This window comes from Colius striatus, chromosome 1, assembly GCF_028858725.1.
Source record: "Colius striatus isolate bColStr4 chromosome 1, bColStr4.1.hap1, whole genome shotgun sequence".
In the NCBI taxonomy this organism is placed as follows: Eukaryota; Metazoa; Chordata; class Aves; order Coliiformes; family Coliidae; genus Colius; species Colius striatus.
In genome coordinates, this window is record NC_084759.1 from 144,191,331 (window position 1) to 144,208,551 (window position 17,221).

The window sequence follows — 17,221 nt, forward strand, 5'->3', positions numbered from 1 at the left end:
TTCTGGAAGTCTCACCAATAAACTTTCATTTTGTTTTTAGGAATTATTGAGGTTTCCCAAATTGCACGATGCCATAGTTGAAGTAGTAACCTGTCTTCTGCGTAGAAGACTTCCTGTCACAAATGAAATGGTAATTGTCCGTGTAGTAGAGTTTTCTGGAATCTTTTGTGATGTTTCTATTTGCTCTGTAATGTCTGGAACCCAAAATATTAGAAGAATCTTAACTTATATTTGTTAAATAGCTAGATATTTAACATATACAGAGTTCTGAAACTTTAATATTAGAAGATAGCTAGAGAAAACCCAAAGGACTGTGGGGAGCACACTTCAGCTCATTGTCCTGAGTGTTTCAATTTCCCAAGAAGAATTTTACTAAAGCTTAGATTTAACATTTTCTAGTCTTTCTTATATAGGTATATCTTCCACCCTTATAATTGGAAGCTGTGCATTTAGTGTAGAATTCAGGATGCAATGACAGAAATTATATTCCTTATTCTGTGTGTTTCAGAGGTAAAATCAACGCAAAACGTTGATTTTGCTTGTAATGCATTTTAGCTAGTGAGAACTAAAAATTCAACTTTTAGCTTTGAGTAAAAATGTTTTCATGTAGAAGTCTACTTTGGGTTGCTCAATGGGGAGGAAACAGGTGTTTCAGTTATTGGCTCTGCATCTGTTTGATGTGAAAAAGTGTTCTGTATGCTCACTAAGCCCCACAGTGAGCCGTGTCTCACTGGTTCAAATGGTGTATGTGGCTTGTGGCTGTAGGTTGGCTATAGAGCTCACTTCATTATTATATAGCTTACATTCCGTGAATTGCTGAGTTTTGTTTCTTTATTGCTGGAGAGGGGTTAGTGTGATGAAGCTAATGGATTAAACCGATGTAGCATCCAAAATGGCTGAAGGTCTGAACGTAATGCAGTGAAGACAATAATTCCCTTCTTACCTTCTGGATTGGACTGTGTTAACATCTTTGGGGCAGTAAGAACAGCCTTTTGCTATGGACAGTTAACGTACGCTTTCTAGGCTTGTAGATCTCTGCTCTTCACTAGCAGCAGATTTACACACTGCATTTTTGACTCGTGATTGGCATTGCCTTGCAGGTTCATAATCTAGTGGCCATTGAATTAGCTTATATCAACACCAAGCATCCGGATTTTGCTGATGCCTGTGGTCTAATGAATAACAACATAGAGGTAAGAAAATGCATTCTCTTAAAAATTCTTTGACTCCTTTAAGTGAGAGCCTAAATAATTGGTAAAAGAACATTTGGTTCAGTTTCTTTGGTTGAGGTGGTGTTCTATGTATTGAAGTATCTATTATTCTGTTATCTATTATGAGAATAATGTTATTTATTTACAAATACGGTAGATACCTTTACTTTGTTATTTATTGATTTATTAGATTAATATTACATTCAGGAACAGTGGTTGACATCTCACTGAAAACAATTATACCTATATTTCTGTCTAGAAAATAATTTAGTATTGGCTAGTAAGTGAAATTTTTGGAAGAGAAACTTCAAATTGATAGTTGTGAAATACTCTTTAGTGTTGAAATAACACCATTTTTTCTCAGAAAGAATGTATCAATAGCTGTAATGTTCCTCTCCTCCGTGAAAGAATAATACAAGTATTGTTTCTTGTATTTGGGTTCTAATTTCTACTTCCTTTTGTCATTGTTCTTGAATCTGTGTTGCCACGCATCAATCTCCCTAATACAATTTTCTCCATCAGTCTTCCATAACCCTTTTACAATTTTAGTAGTCTTTCTTTTCAAGCTCAGCTTTGTTAATGCTTGTTGCTGTTTTCATTCAAAAGAAGCAGCAGTTATAGACCTAACTTGCTCCATTCTGTCTTACAATCTGATTTTGCTGCAGTACTTCACCTGTGTTCTTTTAAATGCTTATGCTACCATTTCTGTTCTTTAGGTCTAAACTTTTACTTTCTTCAATACATGATATTTTTTTTGACTGGCATGTAATTGAATTTGCCTTGGTATACTGCTTTTGAACCTGGTTCAGAAACAATGAGCATGCAAACTGCTGTTAGAACAAAAGTTAAGACGTTGTGAAGTTGAACAAATGAGATTATTGTATTATTGTGTGTTAAAGTAGTTATTTCCCTATATTTTCCTGAACAGGACATTGAAACTTTTGAAGAAGCAAAGCATGTAAAACATCTTGTCCTTATTCGGTGGAGATCAGTTCTTAATTTCTGGAAAAAACAAATCTTTGTTTGTCCTGATTACTTCAAATTCTGTTTTGCTTTGAAGTGAATTCTGCCACTTTCTTCTTCATTTTGGGCTAATCATAGTTAACCTTGCTGGCCACAGAATCAATTCCTTTTAGATTACTTCAAAGATTTAAAGCTTAATGAGGACTGTGGGGTATCTATGCTGAGACAAACTGTGCAGCTTTGATTTAGTGTTTTAAAGCATGGATTTTGATTATGGAGTGTGTTGCAAAAACATTTGCAGAAGTGTTTATATTAAGACTTTACCTTTGACAAGGTAATGAAAGTAGCTTTATCCAAATAATGGAGGTTTGCACAGGATCATAGTATTATGACACTGGCTGAGATGAAATTACTTGTGTTGGTCTATAAAATGCAAGTCATCTGTAAAATATGAATTTACATATGTGTTGATACAGAGTAATACATAATTGAGGTCTTGCTGGATTGTTTTTAAAGGAACAAAGACGTAACAGGTTAGCCCGGGAGTTGCCTTCTGCTGTGCCACGAGACAAGGTAAGTAAATGTTGATTATTTATTTACTTATTCAAGTTCAATGCATTTTCCTTTGAGCCAATCTAAGTATTGGAAACTTTGATATAGTGCCCTAGTAAAAGTCTTGGGAGCTGCTAGGTATTGACTTTTTTCCTATCAATTTCTCAAGATAGAAATGGAATGTTATTTTTTTCTTCCAAAGATGCATTTTTTGGCAAGTTTTACATCTGGGAGTTTTGAAGACTTGCCTATAAATTTACAGTAATATTACACTTAGCATTTGAATATCTTCTGAGGTAAAGCTTAAAATGTCTGTAGGTGTAAAGATGGAGTCAGAACATGGACACATAAATTTATGGCTGATTTCACTGATTTCAAAAGATAAACAAATGCTTTAAAATAGTCAAGTGTGCCAACATAATGACTTGGTGGTTCTTATTTGTTGGACTTTTTTAAGTCACTCCTAAAACTGCAATTTATTGCAGTCTTGCTTTATTTGGGAGATAACAGTGAAGGTGACATTTTTAGATGATCATCGTAATTCATTCATATATTCTGTTTCTGGAGCTTGCTTAGATTTATCAGGTTTTGGGATTAGTTCAGTGCCAAGTAAGTACATGGGTGGAAGAACCAAGTATCGTGGAAAACACTGCCTGGCTCTAGAAATGAATGATCTGACAATCAGCTGGAATTTTAGTCCGTTGGATAATAATGTTATATGAAGTATTAAGAATCCAAATATACAGAATATAGATTAAATTCCTCCTCACAGGTTGTAAGAGGAGTTACTACAGCTAATAGTCACTGGCTCATTAACTTTGTTAGCTTAAAACTGAGCCAAATTCTCAAAATGGATCTAATATTACTGCCTTTAATTGGTAGAAGCCAACTGATAAATGAGCTGGGAATTTAAGGTAGCTATCTTGACATACTTTCAGTGCTCTTAGATCCTTCTTTTTATTGGCTTCATAGTTATATCATCAGTGTAGAAATTAAATTGAAGGCTAGTTAAGCCAAAAGACTCATTAATTGTCTTGGAGATGCCTTTTTTCTTTTTTTTTTCCTGATTATATTACTTTGCTTGCAAATTCAAAAGACTTTATTTTCTGGATTTTTAAAGATGCTGGTAGGTAAAAGTGTATGAAATTTGCCAGGTAGACTTGGTGGTCTTCAGTTGAATATTTTTTTTTTCCTTCCCTGCATTTTTTACCTTCCTTAGTCTACTAAAGCTCCAGGTGCATTGCCACCTGCTTCCCAGGAGACTGTTACTGCTGCTTCTGCTGAGGCTGATGGCAAGGTCTGTCTCGTTTTTTCCTATAAGCACTGCATGCACGTTTTTGTTGTGGTGCACCATTGATAGTATGGAAAGCAATTTGTATTTAGTACTCTGTCACTGACACAGTATGCCCTACAGAGTATAGACTACCTGGCATTACTGATTTTAGTATGAGTGGTGGCAGGTAAATATGCCATTAGGTGGCAAAGTCACTGCTTTCTGTTTGAACTCTTGGTTGCAATATATTGTGGTGCAAGTACGCAGGATCATTTGCCTCAAACTGTAGTTAATAGATTGTTTGGTGCAACAGAATTGTAATCAAAAGTGTTCAGCATGGTTGTTAAACTGCATGTTTTTAATGTGTTGACAGTTAAAGAACGAGGACAGAAGATAAGCTAAAAATGTGAGTTTCCTGCGTCCTGCAGGGAATCTTTATAGGCTTTGTTCAAACCAAACCTCCTTTTTGTTGTTTCACATAATCGTTCAATCCCTGGTTTACTTATATTTGTGAAATGTGTTCTGCAGTGGTTTACACTTGAGGTGTGCTGTCTCTCATGGTAAAATAACATCTCATTATTTTGAAGACCTTTTTTTGACAATTGCTTTCACTTGAAGTCAGAAAAGATGAGTAGCCCCAAGTTTGTGTGTTAGGAGTACCAAGAGACCTGAGGCACTCTGTTTCATTGCATATGCACATTCAGCTTCTAGTGCAGAGCTGCTGTTTCTGACTTGAACACAACTAGTTAGTAAAAAATGTAGCCTGTGGTAGAATTTTATCTGTTGCTTTCATCGAGTTTTAGAGGTTCTAATATGCTGCAAACATTAAAAAAAAAGCAACAAGAGCTATTGTAAGGGTACTGTTGTGACTTAAGTTGCAGGAAGGTGTCAAATTTGGTTTACTTTGTGTTTCCAGAAAACCTGTACTTTTTGAAGTGGTACTTACTCAACACTCTGTTTCTTGTGGTAAAAATGTTGCTCTGTTTCTAAAACTACTTTGGAGATAGATAGAGCAGGCTCCACAATAACAGTGAATGAGAGATGCTTAGGGGTTTTGTCATTTTGAATAACTTGTCTTGCAATCAGAAAGAATATAATGGAGCTTTCCTCACCAATGGTTCTCTCTTATTAGCATGTTAGGTTGATGTGAATTTCTTACAGAGTATTTTTTACAGTGCTTCTGAACAGTTACGCAATTTTAATAAAACTTCTGATGTGTACAGTTTATCAGAGTTTCCTCCAAGTTATGCAACTGTTGGTAGTCTATTTGTCATATTTTGTTCTCACTCTGTTTATAGACTCAAGATTAGCTTATGGTGTTTTAATGGTAAACATAGTAGACAAATTTTGCTTATTTCCTTCTATACATTAAGTAGCAGTAGTTCAATGGCCTTTGATGTTTTTCAAACTGCAACAGATTTTCAAGTACAGTAGTAAATAAAATAGATACCAGGGCTTGTGGAAAGGTACAAAATAAAAATTACTACTGCTGTTCCACATCAGAATAAACTGTTCTGTTTTTCTTAATACTAATTTAACATGTGGTGGATACTGTCTACTAATATATCTTTTGTCCAGTGATCACTAATGTTTAAGAGTTGGGTGTTAATGTCCTTTTCTCAGGAAAGCAGTGAGTCATTTGTTGTCTGGAACTTCCCAGAAACTCTTATCTTCACTTTCAGAGGATGGAGATTGGTTTTGTATTTTGATCTGGTACAAAAAAAAATGCCTTAGAATCACAGAATGGTAGGGGTTGGAAGGGACCTTTAGAGATCATCTAGTCCAACCCCCCTGCAGAAGCAGATTCACTTAGATCAGGTCGCATAGGAACATGTCCAGGCACATCTTGAAGACCTCCAAGGAAGGAGCCTCCACAACCCCTCTGGGCAGCCTGTTCCACTGCTCCGTCACCCTCACAGTGAAATAATTTTTTGGTATATTCAAGTGGAACTTTTTGTGTTCCAGCTTCATCCCATTACCCCTTGTCCTGTTGCTAGCTACTATAGAAAAAAGGGATGTCCCAACCTCCTGACACCCACCCTTTAGATATTTATAAATGTTCATAAGATCACCCGTCAATCTCCTCCAGACTAAACAGCCCCAGTTCCCGCAGCCTTTCCTCATATGAAAGATGTTTCAGTGCCCTGATCATCTTGGTGGCCCTGCACTGGACTCTCTCCAGCACTTCCCTGTCCCTCTTGAGCTGAGGAGCCCAGAACTGGACACAGGACTCCAGATGAGGCCTCACCAGGGCAGAGTAGAGAGGGACAAGAACCTCCCTTGACCTGCTGGCTACACTCTTCTTGATGCATCCCAGGATGCCATTGGCCTTCTTGGCCACGAGAGCACATTGCTGGCTCATGGTTAGTTTATTATCAATCAGGACTCCCAGGTCTCTCTCTGCAGAGCTGCTCTTCAGCAGTTCAACCCCCAGCCTGTCACTGGTGCATGGGGTTGTTCCTTCCCAGATGCAGGACTCTGCACTTGTCCTTGTTGAACCTCATGAGGTTCCTGTCTGCCCAACTCTCAAGCCAGTCAAGATCCCGCTGAATGGCAGCACAGCCTTCTGGGGAATCAGCCAGTCCTCCCAGTTTGGTGTCATCAGCGAACTTGCTGAGGGTACACTCTGTCCCCTCAGCCTTCTGTAAATTGAGGTCTGGCAGCACACATGTTTGCAGTTGTGGTACCTGGAAACATAAATGTGCATATTGTTTAGCTGTTGTGGTAAGAAACTTCAGTTTATATATAAATAAAATACCAAAGGATTCAAGTGTTCCAGGAGCTATGTTGATCTTCAAAACATACTTTCAGAATGATCCTGATAGCATAGGTTGTATTTCTTCAAGGATATATGGTGAAAAGTGGTGAAAGACAAATGATTCAGAAAGACCATTCCATATTTCTGAAGTGGTTTACGGACTTTAAAAATGCTGAGGAGCTTCTCTCTGTGAAGCCTTTTCATGCCATTATTAGGAAGAATAGAAGTGAAAAGCTTTCATTTTACTCGTATTTTGTGTTGGCTGTAAGCTGCAAAGGGAGAAACAAAGGTGGGGAATGTGAAGAGTAGAATGAAGGAAATACATGTAAGAAAATCCCATTTTTAGTGAGTCTTACCTGTAGCTCAGTAATAGTAGATTTGTTCAGACAGTGCTTTGCAGTTCCCAGGTTATAACTCTCCAATGTTTCTTCATTTGTTCTGTTTGTGCAGGCTGCTCCTGGAGTGGGAGATGCATCTCAGGAGCCTGGAACAGGCAGCTGGAGAGGAATGCTGAAACCCTCAAAAGCAGAAGAGGTATCGGCAGAGGAAAAATCTGTCAAGCCAGCTGCAGCCCTACCTGCTAGTCCTCAAAAAGGACATGCTGTCAACCTATTAGATGTGGTGAGTGATGAAAGACAGATATCTTTTCTTTGTAGTTCAGGCTCAGGAAAGAGAACATCTGAAGATCATGTAACTTTCCTATGAGTGTATATTTTGTAAGTAAGTACCATTATAGGGACAGGGAGCTCTAGCCAATCTTCTGCTTTCCTGCTTGTCCAATCACCCTCTTCCCCCCTCACCCCATGATTTGGGCTAACTTGCTTCCTTTCACAAATTTCTGTGCAAGTCAGCCTCTTGTCTGGATTGCTCTTTCTACAGAAACAAATCTCAGCTCCTGTCTTAACTCAAATTCCTGCTCTTTTTAGCTGAAGCTGGCGTTTTTATGTTAAAGGAAAGGAATCATGAAAGACAAAATCCAGTTACAGACAGATGAAGATTCTTTAAGTGTTTCAAGAGCTTAGTTCCTTTGGTGAGCTTGTAAAAAAAAAAATGTAGAGGTAGTGCTCTCCAACCTTTGTTTCTCAGGTCTGGACTTTGACGTGTCTCATTTTATTTCTGAAAAATTAGGGGTTAGTTGCAAGACAGGGTACATCTATCAAACTATCAGACTAAAAGAGTGATAGTTTATTTTAGACTTGACAGTTTAAGTTTTATTTACTTATGCAAATGAGCAATATTGGTAAACTTAGGTTTTTTGGTGTTTTCTTTACACAGCCTGTACCCGTTGCACGAAAACTTTCTGCCCGTGAACAACGAGATTGTGAAGTGATTGAACGACTTATTAAATCTTACTTCCTTATTGTCAGGAAGAATATTCAGGACAGGTAAAACAAAACTCCCTAGAAATGTTTAAGCTGTACAGATGTGATATCTTGAGTCATGTATATACACACACACACACACACACACACACATATATATATATATATATATAAATAAAATCTTGTTGATTTATAATGTTCTTATGCTTCTAAGAAAGAAAATAGGGCTTGGCTTTTTTTTTTTTTAGAAGTGGAAGCAGCAATAAAACTTGTCTCTTCACAGCATTGAGGAGCTTGAAGAAGCACTTGTTCTTTCTATTGGGTTTCAGTTCAGTATTATATTAAGAAAAAGGTTTAATTGTTCAGGAGATGTCTGCTTTTCTGGAGGCTACTTCAAATCAGGTTGATGATTTGCAGCATATGACTGGAATAAACTCTAGGTGCTGTGTAGTGGTGACAGAACTTAGTTTTGCTATCCTGTTACTTCAAACAGAAAGATCAAATTAGGAACTACTGCAGCTACGTTTTGTAGTACTTAGCTACAGAAACAGCATAAAACATGTTTCCACTGTATGCAACTATGGAAAATCATAGAATCATAGAATGGTAGGGGTTGGAAGAGACCTTTAGAGATTATCTAGTCCAACCCCCCTGCAGAAGCAGGTTCACCTAGCTAAAATGCCTAAAAATGCCTTTAAAGTTTTGCTTTCAAATTATACTTTTTTTTTGTAATGAAGAATGATCTAAAACTTGAATTGGTTTAAGTCTTTGTGGAAAAAATGAATTATTTAAAATACTTATTTTTTATATATATATATAATATATATGTATTTTGGGAAACTTAGGGAGAAATAAGATAATCAGGAAACTAAGTTTAAAGCAGATTAAGTCATAAAAGTTTTATTCTATCTGGTAAACTAATATTCTCCTCAATATATATTTAGCATTTCCTGGTGGATGTTTGCTTTGTTTACCATCGTTTTACTGCGATGTTAGTAATGTTACCTCATTCTGTACTCTGAACAAGCCCTTCTCATTCTTTGTAGTCAATAGCATTTCTTGTCATTATGTATGCATATCTCAAGCATAATATAATTAATATATGAGGAAATTCTCACCCCATTCAGAAATATATTTAGGAAATACCTCTTGAAGATGATAGTAGTGCTCATGCCATACTTGCAGAACTAATTCAGGCCCTTCAATTGGATGGTTTGGGTGGTATCTGTACCCCGACAGCTTTGAGCCCAAGTTTTGGGTTGCTCTGGATAATTCTTTCTTTGCTTCTTTCCTTTCTCATTCACACATTAACATTGACTCTAGCATTGAAGTTCTTACCTTTTGTTGAACCTAGCAAGGCAGAGACTCGGGTTGGTCTGTAGAGAGCAAAGTAATGTATTCTTATTTTATTTTTTTACACTATATATAATCATCTTCTTTACAATGCAGCTCTCCTATTTAGAAGGAACTCAACAGCTCTTAAACTGTACAAGTGATGCATTTACTATAGAGTTTTTATTTATGGTAGTAGTTAATTACTGGAGTTTGAGCCAAGGTTGTTTGTAGCCACTTGCTCACACTGTGCATTCTTCAAGCTAGAACAGATCTGGTTTTGAATAGTTCTTTCTGAAGAAACAATCTATGTGTTTGCAGTGTGCCAAAGGCAGTGATGCATTTTCTGGTGAACCACGTGAAGGACACTCTTCAGAGTGAGCTGGTAGGCCAGCTGTATAAATCCTTGTTGTTGGATGACCTTCTGACAGAATCTGAGGACATGGCACAGCGCAGAAAAGAGGCAGCTGACATGCTAAAGGTATTAAGGATCTCATGAGTAGTTATTTAATTGTAGTAGTTATTGAAATCATGTAAATGTGAGACTTTAGGAAGACTTGCCTTCCTTTTTTTCTTTGCTGACTTTTAGGAGTATGTCAGTGTGTTACTTCTCTCAGCCAGAGGAATTAAAAGAAGCATGTGACCAGAAAATATTATGTGTATTGAGTAGTTGGGAAGATGTGACTTTACACTGAATTTTGGGTGTAAGGCAGAAGCTCCAATTTGGTGGTGTTACCAGTTGTATATTTGTTTTTTGTAAATAGCTTTTACTTAACTTTATAGTGTTCATCGGTTCTCTTTTGGGAGATTAAGCTTACAGTGTTTTAAATGCCACTGGTGTTATGCTTCACCCAGAACTCACTGGCTGCTCTATCTGGACAATACCCCTTAATACAGAGGGAATGTTGGGACACATGGTGACCCCTATGTCCATCTGCATGACAGTGCATTTGTGGCATGTCTGTGTAACACAACTCTTTTTCTTCATTATTCAATTATGGGATGTATCAGTCTGCTACAACTGCAGCAGAAATATGCTGCCTTGGATTGAACTGCATAGAAAAGAGTCCCCTCTGCCAGTTCAGCTCACTGAGGAAGCAGCAAAAGGTGCTTCTCTCTCATGTGCAGCATGGTCAGACAGTGTGTGTTTGAGAGATTGGATACCCTGAGAATACCACTTGTCCAAGACCACCTGCAGCAAGTGTAATCTTTGCTGTTATATGATCAACATTTGAGTGATGGGAACTGTTAACAGTGTTAAACTCTACAGGGACAAACTCATGGTTCAGACTCCCCCAAACTGGATTAATATCTTAAATAATGTTATTATTAGTTGGTATTTTGAGCTTTTAAATTTGCAAAGTTTAGCAGGCTAAGGCTCTAATGAATGCATCAGAATGCTGAAAGTGATAGAAAATAGGTATAATTTCCCTTTTATGGTAAGGAAGGTATAAAGTGTTAAAACTGTGTGTGGTGAAAAAGTCAGCCCTTCTTGAGAATTTATTTGTAAACACAACATGTTAAGACAAACGTGTTATTTGGTACACTGAGTATGTAAAAGTTGTTCAAAATAATGTCAATGAACTCTTTTTGCTTCTAACTTGAAGTTCAGCTTTGAAATAAATTTTTATGTCTAATCTCTCTCAAAGTGATTTAATGACACGATTGTGTAAGTTTTTTAACATCACCTTATGTTTTGTAGGGTTTTCCACTTGCCTAATCTTTTGCAGTCAGAAGGCTTCAGAGTTGTTGTTCCATGTTGTTTCAGATTGTTACCACGCATTCCATAATAAAAATGATTAGCTTAAATTTGATTTTTAATGTCACATTTCCTAGACAGCTGCTGTTTACGTCACTGAGGTATCTCTTAAAAAAAAATGCCTAACTTTGGCTTCTCTTTCTTTCTGCATGCAGGCCCTGCAGCGAGCCAGCCAGATCATTGCAGAGATTCGTGAGACACATCTTTGGTGAAGATTGTACCAGACACACTATTTATATGCATTGGAGGTTACATTGACTTGAAAATTGCTAGGCATGGTATACGGAGTAGAATTTTTATTTATGAACTCTTATCTGTGTACTGCAACTGTGTAAATCTGCTCATGTAAAGACAGTTGGTTTGATTTGCAAACAGAAAAAATATGCTGTATTTTGCAAAATAAGTCGTATTTAATCCACATAATAAATGGCTCTAAATGTATCCTTACCAGCTTTCTGGTGCGAAATAAAGCAGACCAAGTCTACTGTCTCAGTGACAGTCTCATTTGAACTTGGGGGAAAAAAAACCCCCAGACATTAAAGTTCCAGTGCCTGACTTGCTAAACAGGTTGCCTGTGGATAAGACGGACGGCGTAGTCTTGTGGCATAGTTTTAAGCTGCTTTCACAATAGAAGTTTAAATACTGTGAAGAGAAGAGAGCACCAAGTATTTTCTTTCCTGAATATATTGCATGCACTATGACAGATGGAGGTATCAATTTTATAGCACAGTAGAGATGTCTACCGTATTTACTATGTATGTGTGGCCCCAATTTTTTTTTTCCTCCCAAGTGTTAGAACTGCAAACAAGACTTTGAACTTCATTATAATGGAGTATCATGTAGGAAGAATTAGCCTGGAGCTTGTGAACAGCCTACTAAAAAGTGGGTGCAAAGTTATTCATGTGCACTGGAGCTTGTGTATGAATGTTGGGGATTAGAATCAGGTACAAGTACCACCTTCCCCTTCCTCTCCCTTGGGACCAATGCCCTGGACCATCTGATAATAAATTTGTTCTGGCAGAATTGAAAAATAAAAACGGATTTCAAAACTGTTATGAGATAATAAGTGTTTCTTTTTAAACACAGTTGAAGTTGGCCAGGGAGAAGGGGATCCCCACAACTTCGTCCAAATTTTGGAATGTATGACGGTATGAAAGAAAGTCTGTGGGATTGGAGTTATTTATACCAGAGATTACATTTATTTGAGGAAGTTTCACTGTGCTGTAAGTAGCTTGTTTGTGAGGTTTTGTTTTTGGATTTTTTTTTTGAGGACAATCCTAAAATTAGGGATTGTAGGTTGGAAATGGAGTTATTCTGATTATAATGCATACAGATAAATACTGATCACAGTAGCCTTTAAAAAGAAAACTTTTTTTAAATACAAATTTATTTAAACTTCTGCCAGCACACTTGCATGTACTTTTCAAGCAGATTCACTTTTTTTTGTATTAAGTAAAAATGTTTACTATGGTGTTGCTCATATTTTGTATCTTTAACACAACTTGCATGAAAAGTAGGGCGCCGCTGCTTAACATCCGTGGCTTGCTTTTACGATATTGGGCCAAGATAGTGAAGTTGTTATTACCATATTCAGTTCTTCCCCCTTTTATCGGTTAACAGAAACGGCAATCTTTTTGTACGCTGCTAAAGATAGACAATTTAAAACCTTTTAAGACCTCAGTTTACAAGAAAGTCTGTTTAAAAATGTACTTTTCTTACAGTAATCTTTAGTTTGGCACCAACATAAGCACAAGTAGTTCAGTCTCACAGATGCAACTTTTGGATACTTTTATGTGTAATCTGAAATAACTCATGCAGAACACAAATACATTCGGTAGCTTTAAACAGCCTAAAACGTCACCATGTATATGTAATGAATGCAAAGGAAGTAATTTTAACTTGTTGCATTGTATCCAGGGATGGTAGTACTCATGAGATTAAAGAAATGTGACTGTAGTAAAGTTGAAGCGCAAGCCAGTTTTCAAATCAGTTTTTGAGAATAGTGAAAGCTTTTTAGTAGTTTTGTCAAAGCCATTACATTTTTGGTTGGAATTCACTTCGTACCTCTAACCTTTTCAACATCTCAGTAGCGTTGTTTTCCATGAGGTTCCATAAGTGAACGGCTTCCTAAGCATTAACTCCCAAAGTTCAGTCAGTCTCTTGTGAAGAAGTATTCTGACTTGTAAAGTTTTGAAACGCTGCATAAAGTAAATGAATTCCATTTATTTGAGAAATTCCTGCAAGTGATAACTGGCTTTGTAGTGTCACGTGAAGTTTCCCTAGTGCTAATTTGGGGTTGAGATGTTAGGACTTTTTTGTTTCACAAAAATTTTCAATTTGGTAATGTTTGAGTGCCAAGAAATGAACTTCATTTGTAATCCTTAATGCAAGCCTTTAAAAATCCATGCTGTAACAACCCTGTTATTAAATAAACAGATAATATGCACAATTATTTATCACAGAATTCAAGTTTTGAACTGACTTGTAGTTCAGGTGGGAGGATGTACATGTTCTTATGAGTTAATAGTATGAGTATCTGTATTTGTACAGCCTTACATATCTTTGCAGTTGCCCTTATGCAGTTCTACACTGTTAGTTCTTGTATAGTTGCATAAGTAACAGTATAGACAGCCTGCTGCTACTGGCAATGTTTTTTTTTATGCCTGGAATTGAACTAAAATATTTCAAATGCTACTGTTGCTGCCACTGTTAAATGAAATTATGGTGGAACTGTGAGTGGAAAAAAGGTCTAATGAAGGCAGCAACTGAAAAATTCTCAGATTAGATGGATGGCTTACAAATGTCTTCTAGTTCACTTAAACTAGAAATACCTTTGTCATTAATGCACAAGTTTCCTAACCTGCTATCCAGTGAAAACACACAATCAGGGGAGAGAATAACCACTGTAGCTAAGTTTATATTAGTAGATGTTTGACATTAATACCTGACTTATGTATGGTACTGGTGTAAATAAAACATAGTATCTCTATGTGAACAGAGCTTGCTAATGAATAGGGGTTTTGTAGTAGTCAGTTTCAAATTTCATTTGGTGGAACAGATGGGCAAGGAGGGTCTTTGTATGCTTCAAACTATATTTTGAAGTAAACATAACAAAACTTATTTAAACTTGCCTTTACCTTATGCTTTATGGATGATTGATACTGAAAGATGCCCAATTGTATATTTCAAACTCCGGCTTTATGGAACACAGACAGAGGAACAACGTGCCAGTCAGTTTTGCCCCTGTTGGTAACTTGAATTCTCATTGGTTTTTCCCTCTCCCTCTCCAGCTAAATTCCTTTAATTATGACAGTGATTGTTAGCTAGTGTTTTCTGGAGATGCTGATGATGTCAAATATATCTGCTTTTTAAGTTGTTGCCTATTTAATTGTTCTTTGAGGTGAGAGATACATGCTTGATACTTCGAAGTTTGAGAGAAAATGAGTAGACAACCTGAATGTGACACTGTTCAATCTAGTAAAGGTGCTTTCATGCTCCAATATCTCCCTTTTTGTTTACTTGGTGCACCCTTTCACTCTTTACCTCTTCATTGCTAGCTGCCACAATAATGCTAAGTTCAAGTCCTCCGGCTTTTGCTGTCCCTTGATGCTGTACAAACGGTTGTGTTGCCTTTTTTTAGTATCTGGCCCAAATCACTACCTTTCTTCTTGCACTCCAAATCAAACATTTGTGAACATGTGAAGTACTTTAATGTTAGTTACTACTTGTTTATATTTGAACAAGCTTTGTCTCTGATTAGCAGAACATTTTTGGGGTGTATGAGAAACTAAGTCTAGGCTAAGAAAGAATATTTGATTATTTGTCATCATCCTTTATTCATGGCCTAAGTGTTCAAGTGCTCAGTTGTGATACCCTGTACAGTGATAAGAAGTAGTGGTTGGGTCCAGCTGTTTCTTTAAAAAAGAATGAGGGAAGGGTTTGTTAGGAATTGGTAAAAAGGAAGCATGGACAAGATTTCTTGGGAGTTTATGGATTTATTAAAAACCTTGTATGCAAAGAATTTAATTCCCTTTTTAATTTTGTATTTGTAAAAATAAATAAAGTCCTTTAAATACTTATCAAAGTGGGTACTAATGCTTTAAAAAAAAAAAAAGCTGAATTTCATGGATATGTGTATGTGCACCATTTGCAGGTGAAGATATAAAGGCAGGAGAGAGATCAGATGTGAAACATGATTTGAATCTACTCCTAGGAGTATAGTTCCTTCAATCAGAAAGTAATTGTCCAATCTGATCTGTTTTATTTCTCTGGAAGCTAACATAGTATGACTTTATGTTGTTCCCAGGTACACATTCCTGTATTGCTACAATGCTTCTGCCATTTAAGGAACAAGGTGGCTGTATTAATTGGATGAATTTAACTTTCCCTTACCTCCTACCTTTTTCATGGCAATGAAATCATGCTTTTTCCTCTCTATGCCTTCTCTAGGATAGCGCTGATCATTACTGCAGCTTAAGGGAAGAGAACAAGTAACACAGACTGGTCCTGAGAGCTAACAGGATATGTAGAGGAGGTTTTCTAAGGTGGGAATCACTCAGCTAATTTTTCTTTATATAACAGAGATTAAGATAGATCTCATCATCAGGCAGGTGAGATCTAGAAACTGCAACTAAGACCGCACTTATTAAACTCCTTGTGGGTTTAATAATCTGAAGAAACTTATGTATAAGCAATGAATGACTATTCTTGATGGACAGTGTAAATAAATTCACCATGAAGTTGATCTCCATCAAGTAAAAAAATAAATAAACCCAACCTATCTAAAAAAAAAAAAAAAAAAAAACCCAACAGGAATTCCCCACCCAGCTATAGAATATCTGAACTTTTGACACTTCATAGCATTTCTTATAACTTCCCCATTCTTCTCATAGACTGGGTGATTTTAAACCATCTGAAATACCGTGGGTTATTTTAACAACATAAGAGATGGTGCCGAGTTACCACAGAGAGGTAAGATTAAGGCCTCACCCCTTGTGGCTGCAAAACTGTATTGTCTGGGAGGTTCATGCATGAGGAAATGATTCTCCTTGGCCTAAGAATGAGGATTACCCTGAACTTTGAAAACAGCACTGTACCCAAGGCAATCAAAGACTGAGGGTTTTGACACGTGCTTGCACTGTGGCAGGGAGCGTCCCTTCGTAACGAAGTCTGAGTTAGATGCATTACTGTATTTTAAGTTAATTAGGCAGTTCCAAGTAATTAAAATAAGAGCTTCTACTATAAATAGTCTTGGTAACGTGTTCCATTGTGGTTGGGTGACCTGGCAGTAAATATTGTAGCACCTGTACTCCCTAAGCAGCCAAATCCCAAACCCCACCTTTAGCAAGGTGGTGTATTTCCTGCTTAGTTGATTCCAGGTATGTAAGCAGCTGTAGTGGCTAGCAATAAAGGGGTTGGGTGGGGGGTGTTTAAGTACTAAAGCAATACTGCTTTTAAATCTAGATGTTGCCATTCTACCAACTCTCAATGTACACACTCGCTTTTTTTGCTGTCTTCACAAGAAAATGAACTGTGATCCCCAATGGTGCTGGGGCCAGGAGCAAGAGCACCTTCTGCTCCTTCATAAAGAACTGCAGCTTTGGCTTGTTCACTGGGCTAAAGGGTCTGACAGTTCTAATTGCAAAGCCACTCTAGCTTCCCTCACATCTTCTGGTCCAGATACCCTTGGGCTGCTGTTCACCCTCAGCTAGGCATCTAAAATTAAAGAAGCCTTCATGGACATGCTTCAAATCTTCTGGTATAGTACACTACCTTACAACTGACTGTGGAGAACTAGTGTTAGAATATACCTTTGACAAAAATTCTAGACAGCACAGGTGCATCCAAGTAATTGACAGGAATGAAGAAGCAGGAGTGTGACCCATGTTACAAGTCACACTAGGCACAGAGAAAGCATACAAGGGATTACTCAAACTGATTTAAGATTATATTTCAAAAAATTAACTTGCTCTGTATTTACCACATTAAGGCTGGAAAGCTTTTTTGCAACATGCCACCCCAAAAATAAGAAGCTTACATATTAGGCCTTAA

General features: G+C 37.1%; 1 protein-coding gene across 2 annotated transcripts in view; it reads left to right on the top strand.

The window, feature by feature from the left end:
• Positions 1 to 14,296, top strand: part of DNM1L (dynamin 1 like) — a 39,149-nt gene extending 24,853 nt beyond the window's left edge. Inside the window, exons 12-19 of one of the 2 annotated variants that reach the window (XM_062010695.1) lie at positions 41 to 130; positions 1,101 to 1,193; positions 2,691 to 2,747; positions 3,946 to 4,023; positions 7,208 to 7,378; positions 8,033 to 8,142; positions 9,733 to 9,892; positions 11,326 to 14,296. In XM_062010695.1, the coding sequence (XP_061866679.1) occupies positions 41 to 130; positions 1,101 to 1,193; positions 2,691 to 2,747; positions 3,946 to 4,023; positions 7,208 to 7,378; positions 8,033 to 8,142; positions 9,733 to 9,892; positions 11,326 to 11,382 (816 nt within the window). In that variant the 3' untranslated portion in view covers positions 11,383 to 14,296. The remainder of the gene's footprint in view (positions 1 to 40; positions 131 to 1,100; positions 1,194 to 2,690; positions 2,748 to 3,945; positions 4,024 to 7,207; positions 7,379 to 8,032; positions 8,143 to 9,732; positions 9,893 to 11,325) is intronic. The other variant, XM_062010705.1, reaches the window with a different exon arrangement.
• The last annotated feature ends 2,925 nt before the right edge of the window (positions 14,297 to 17,221 follow it).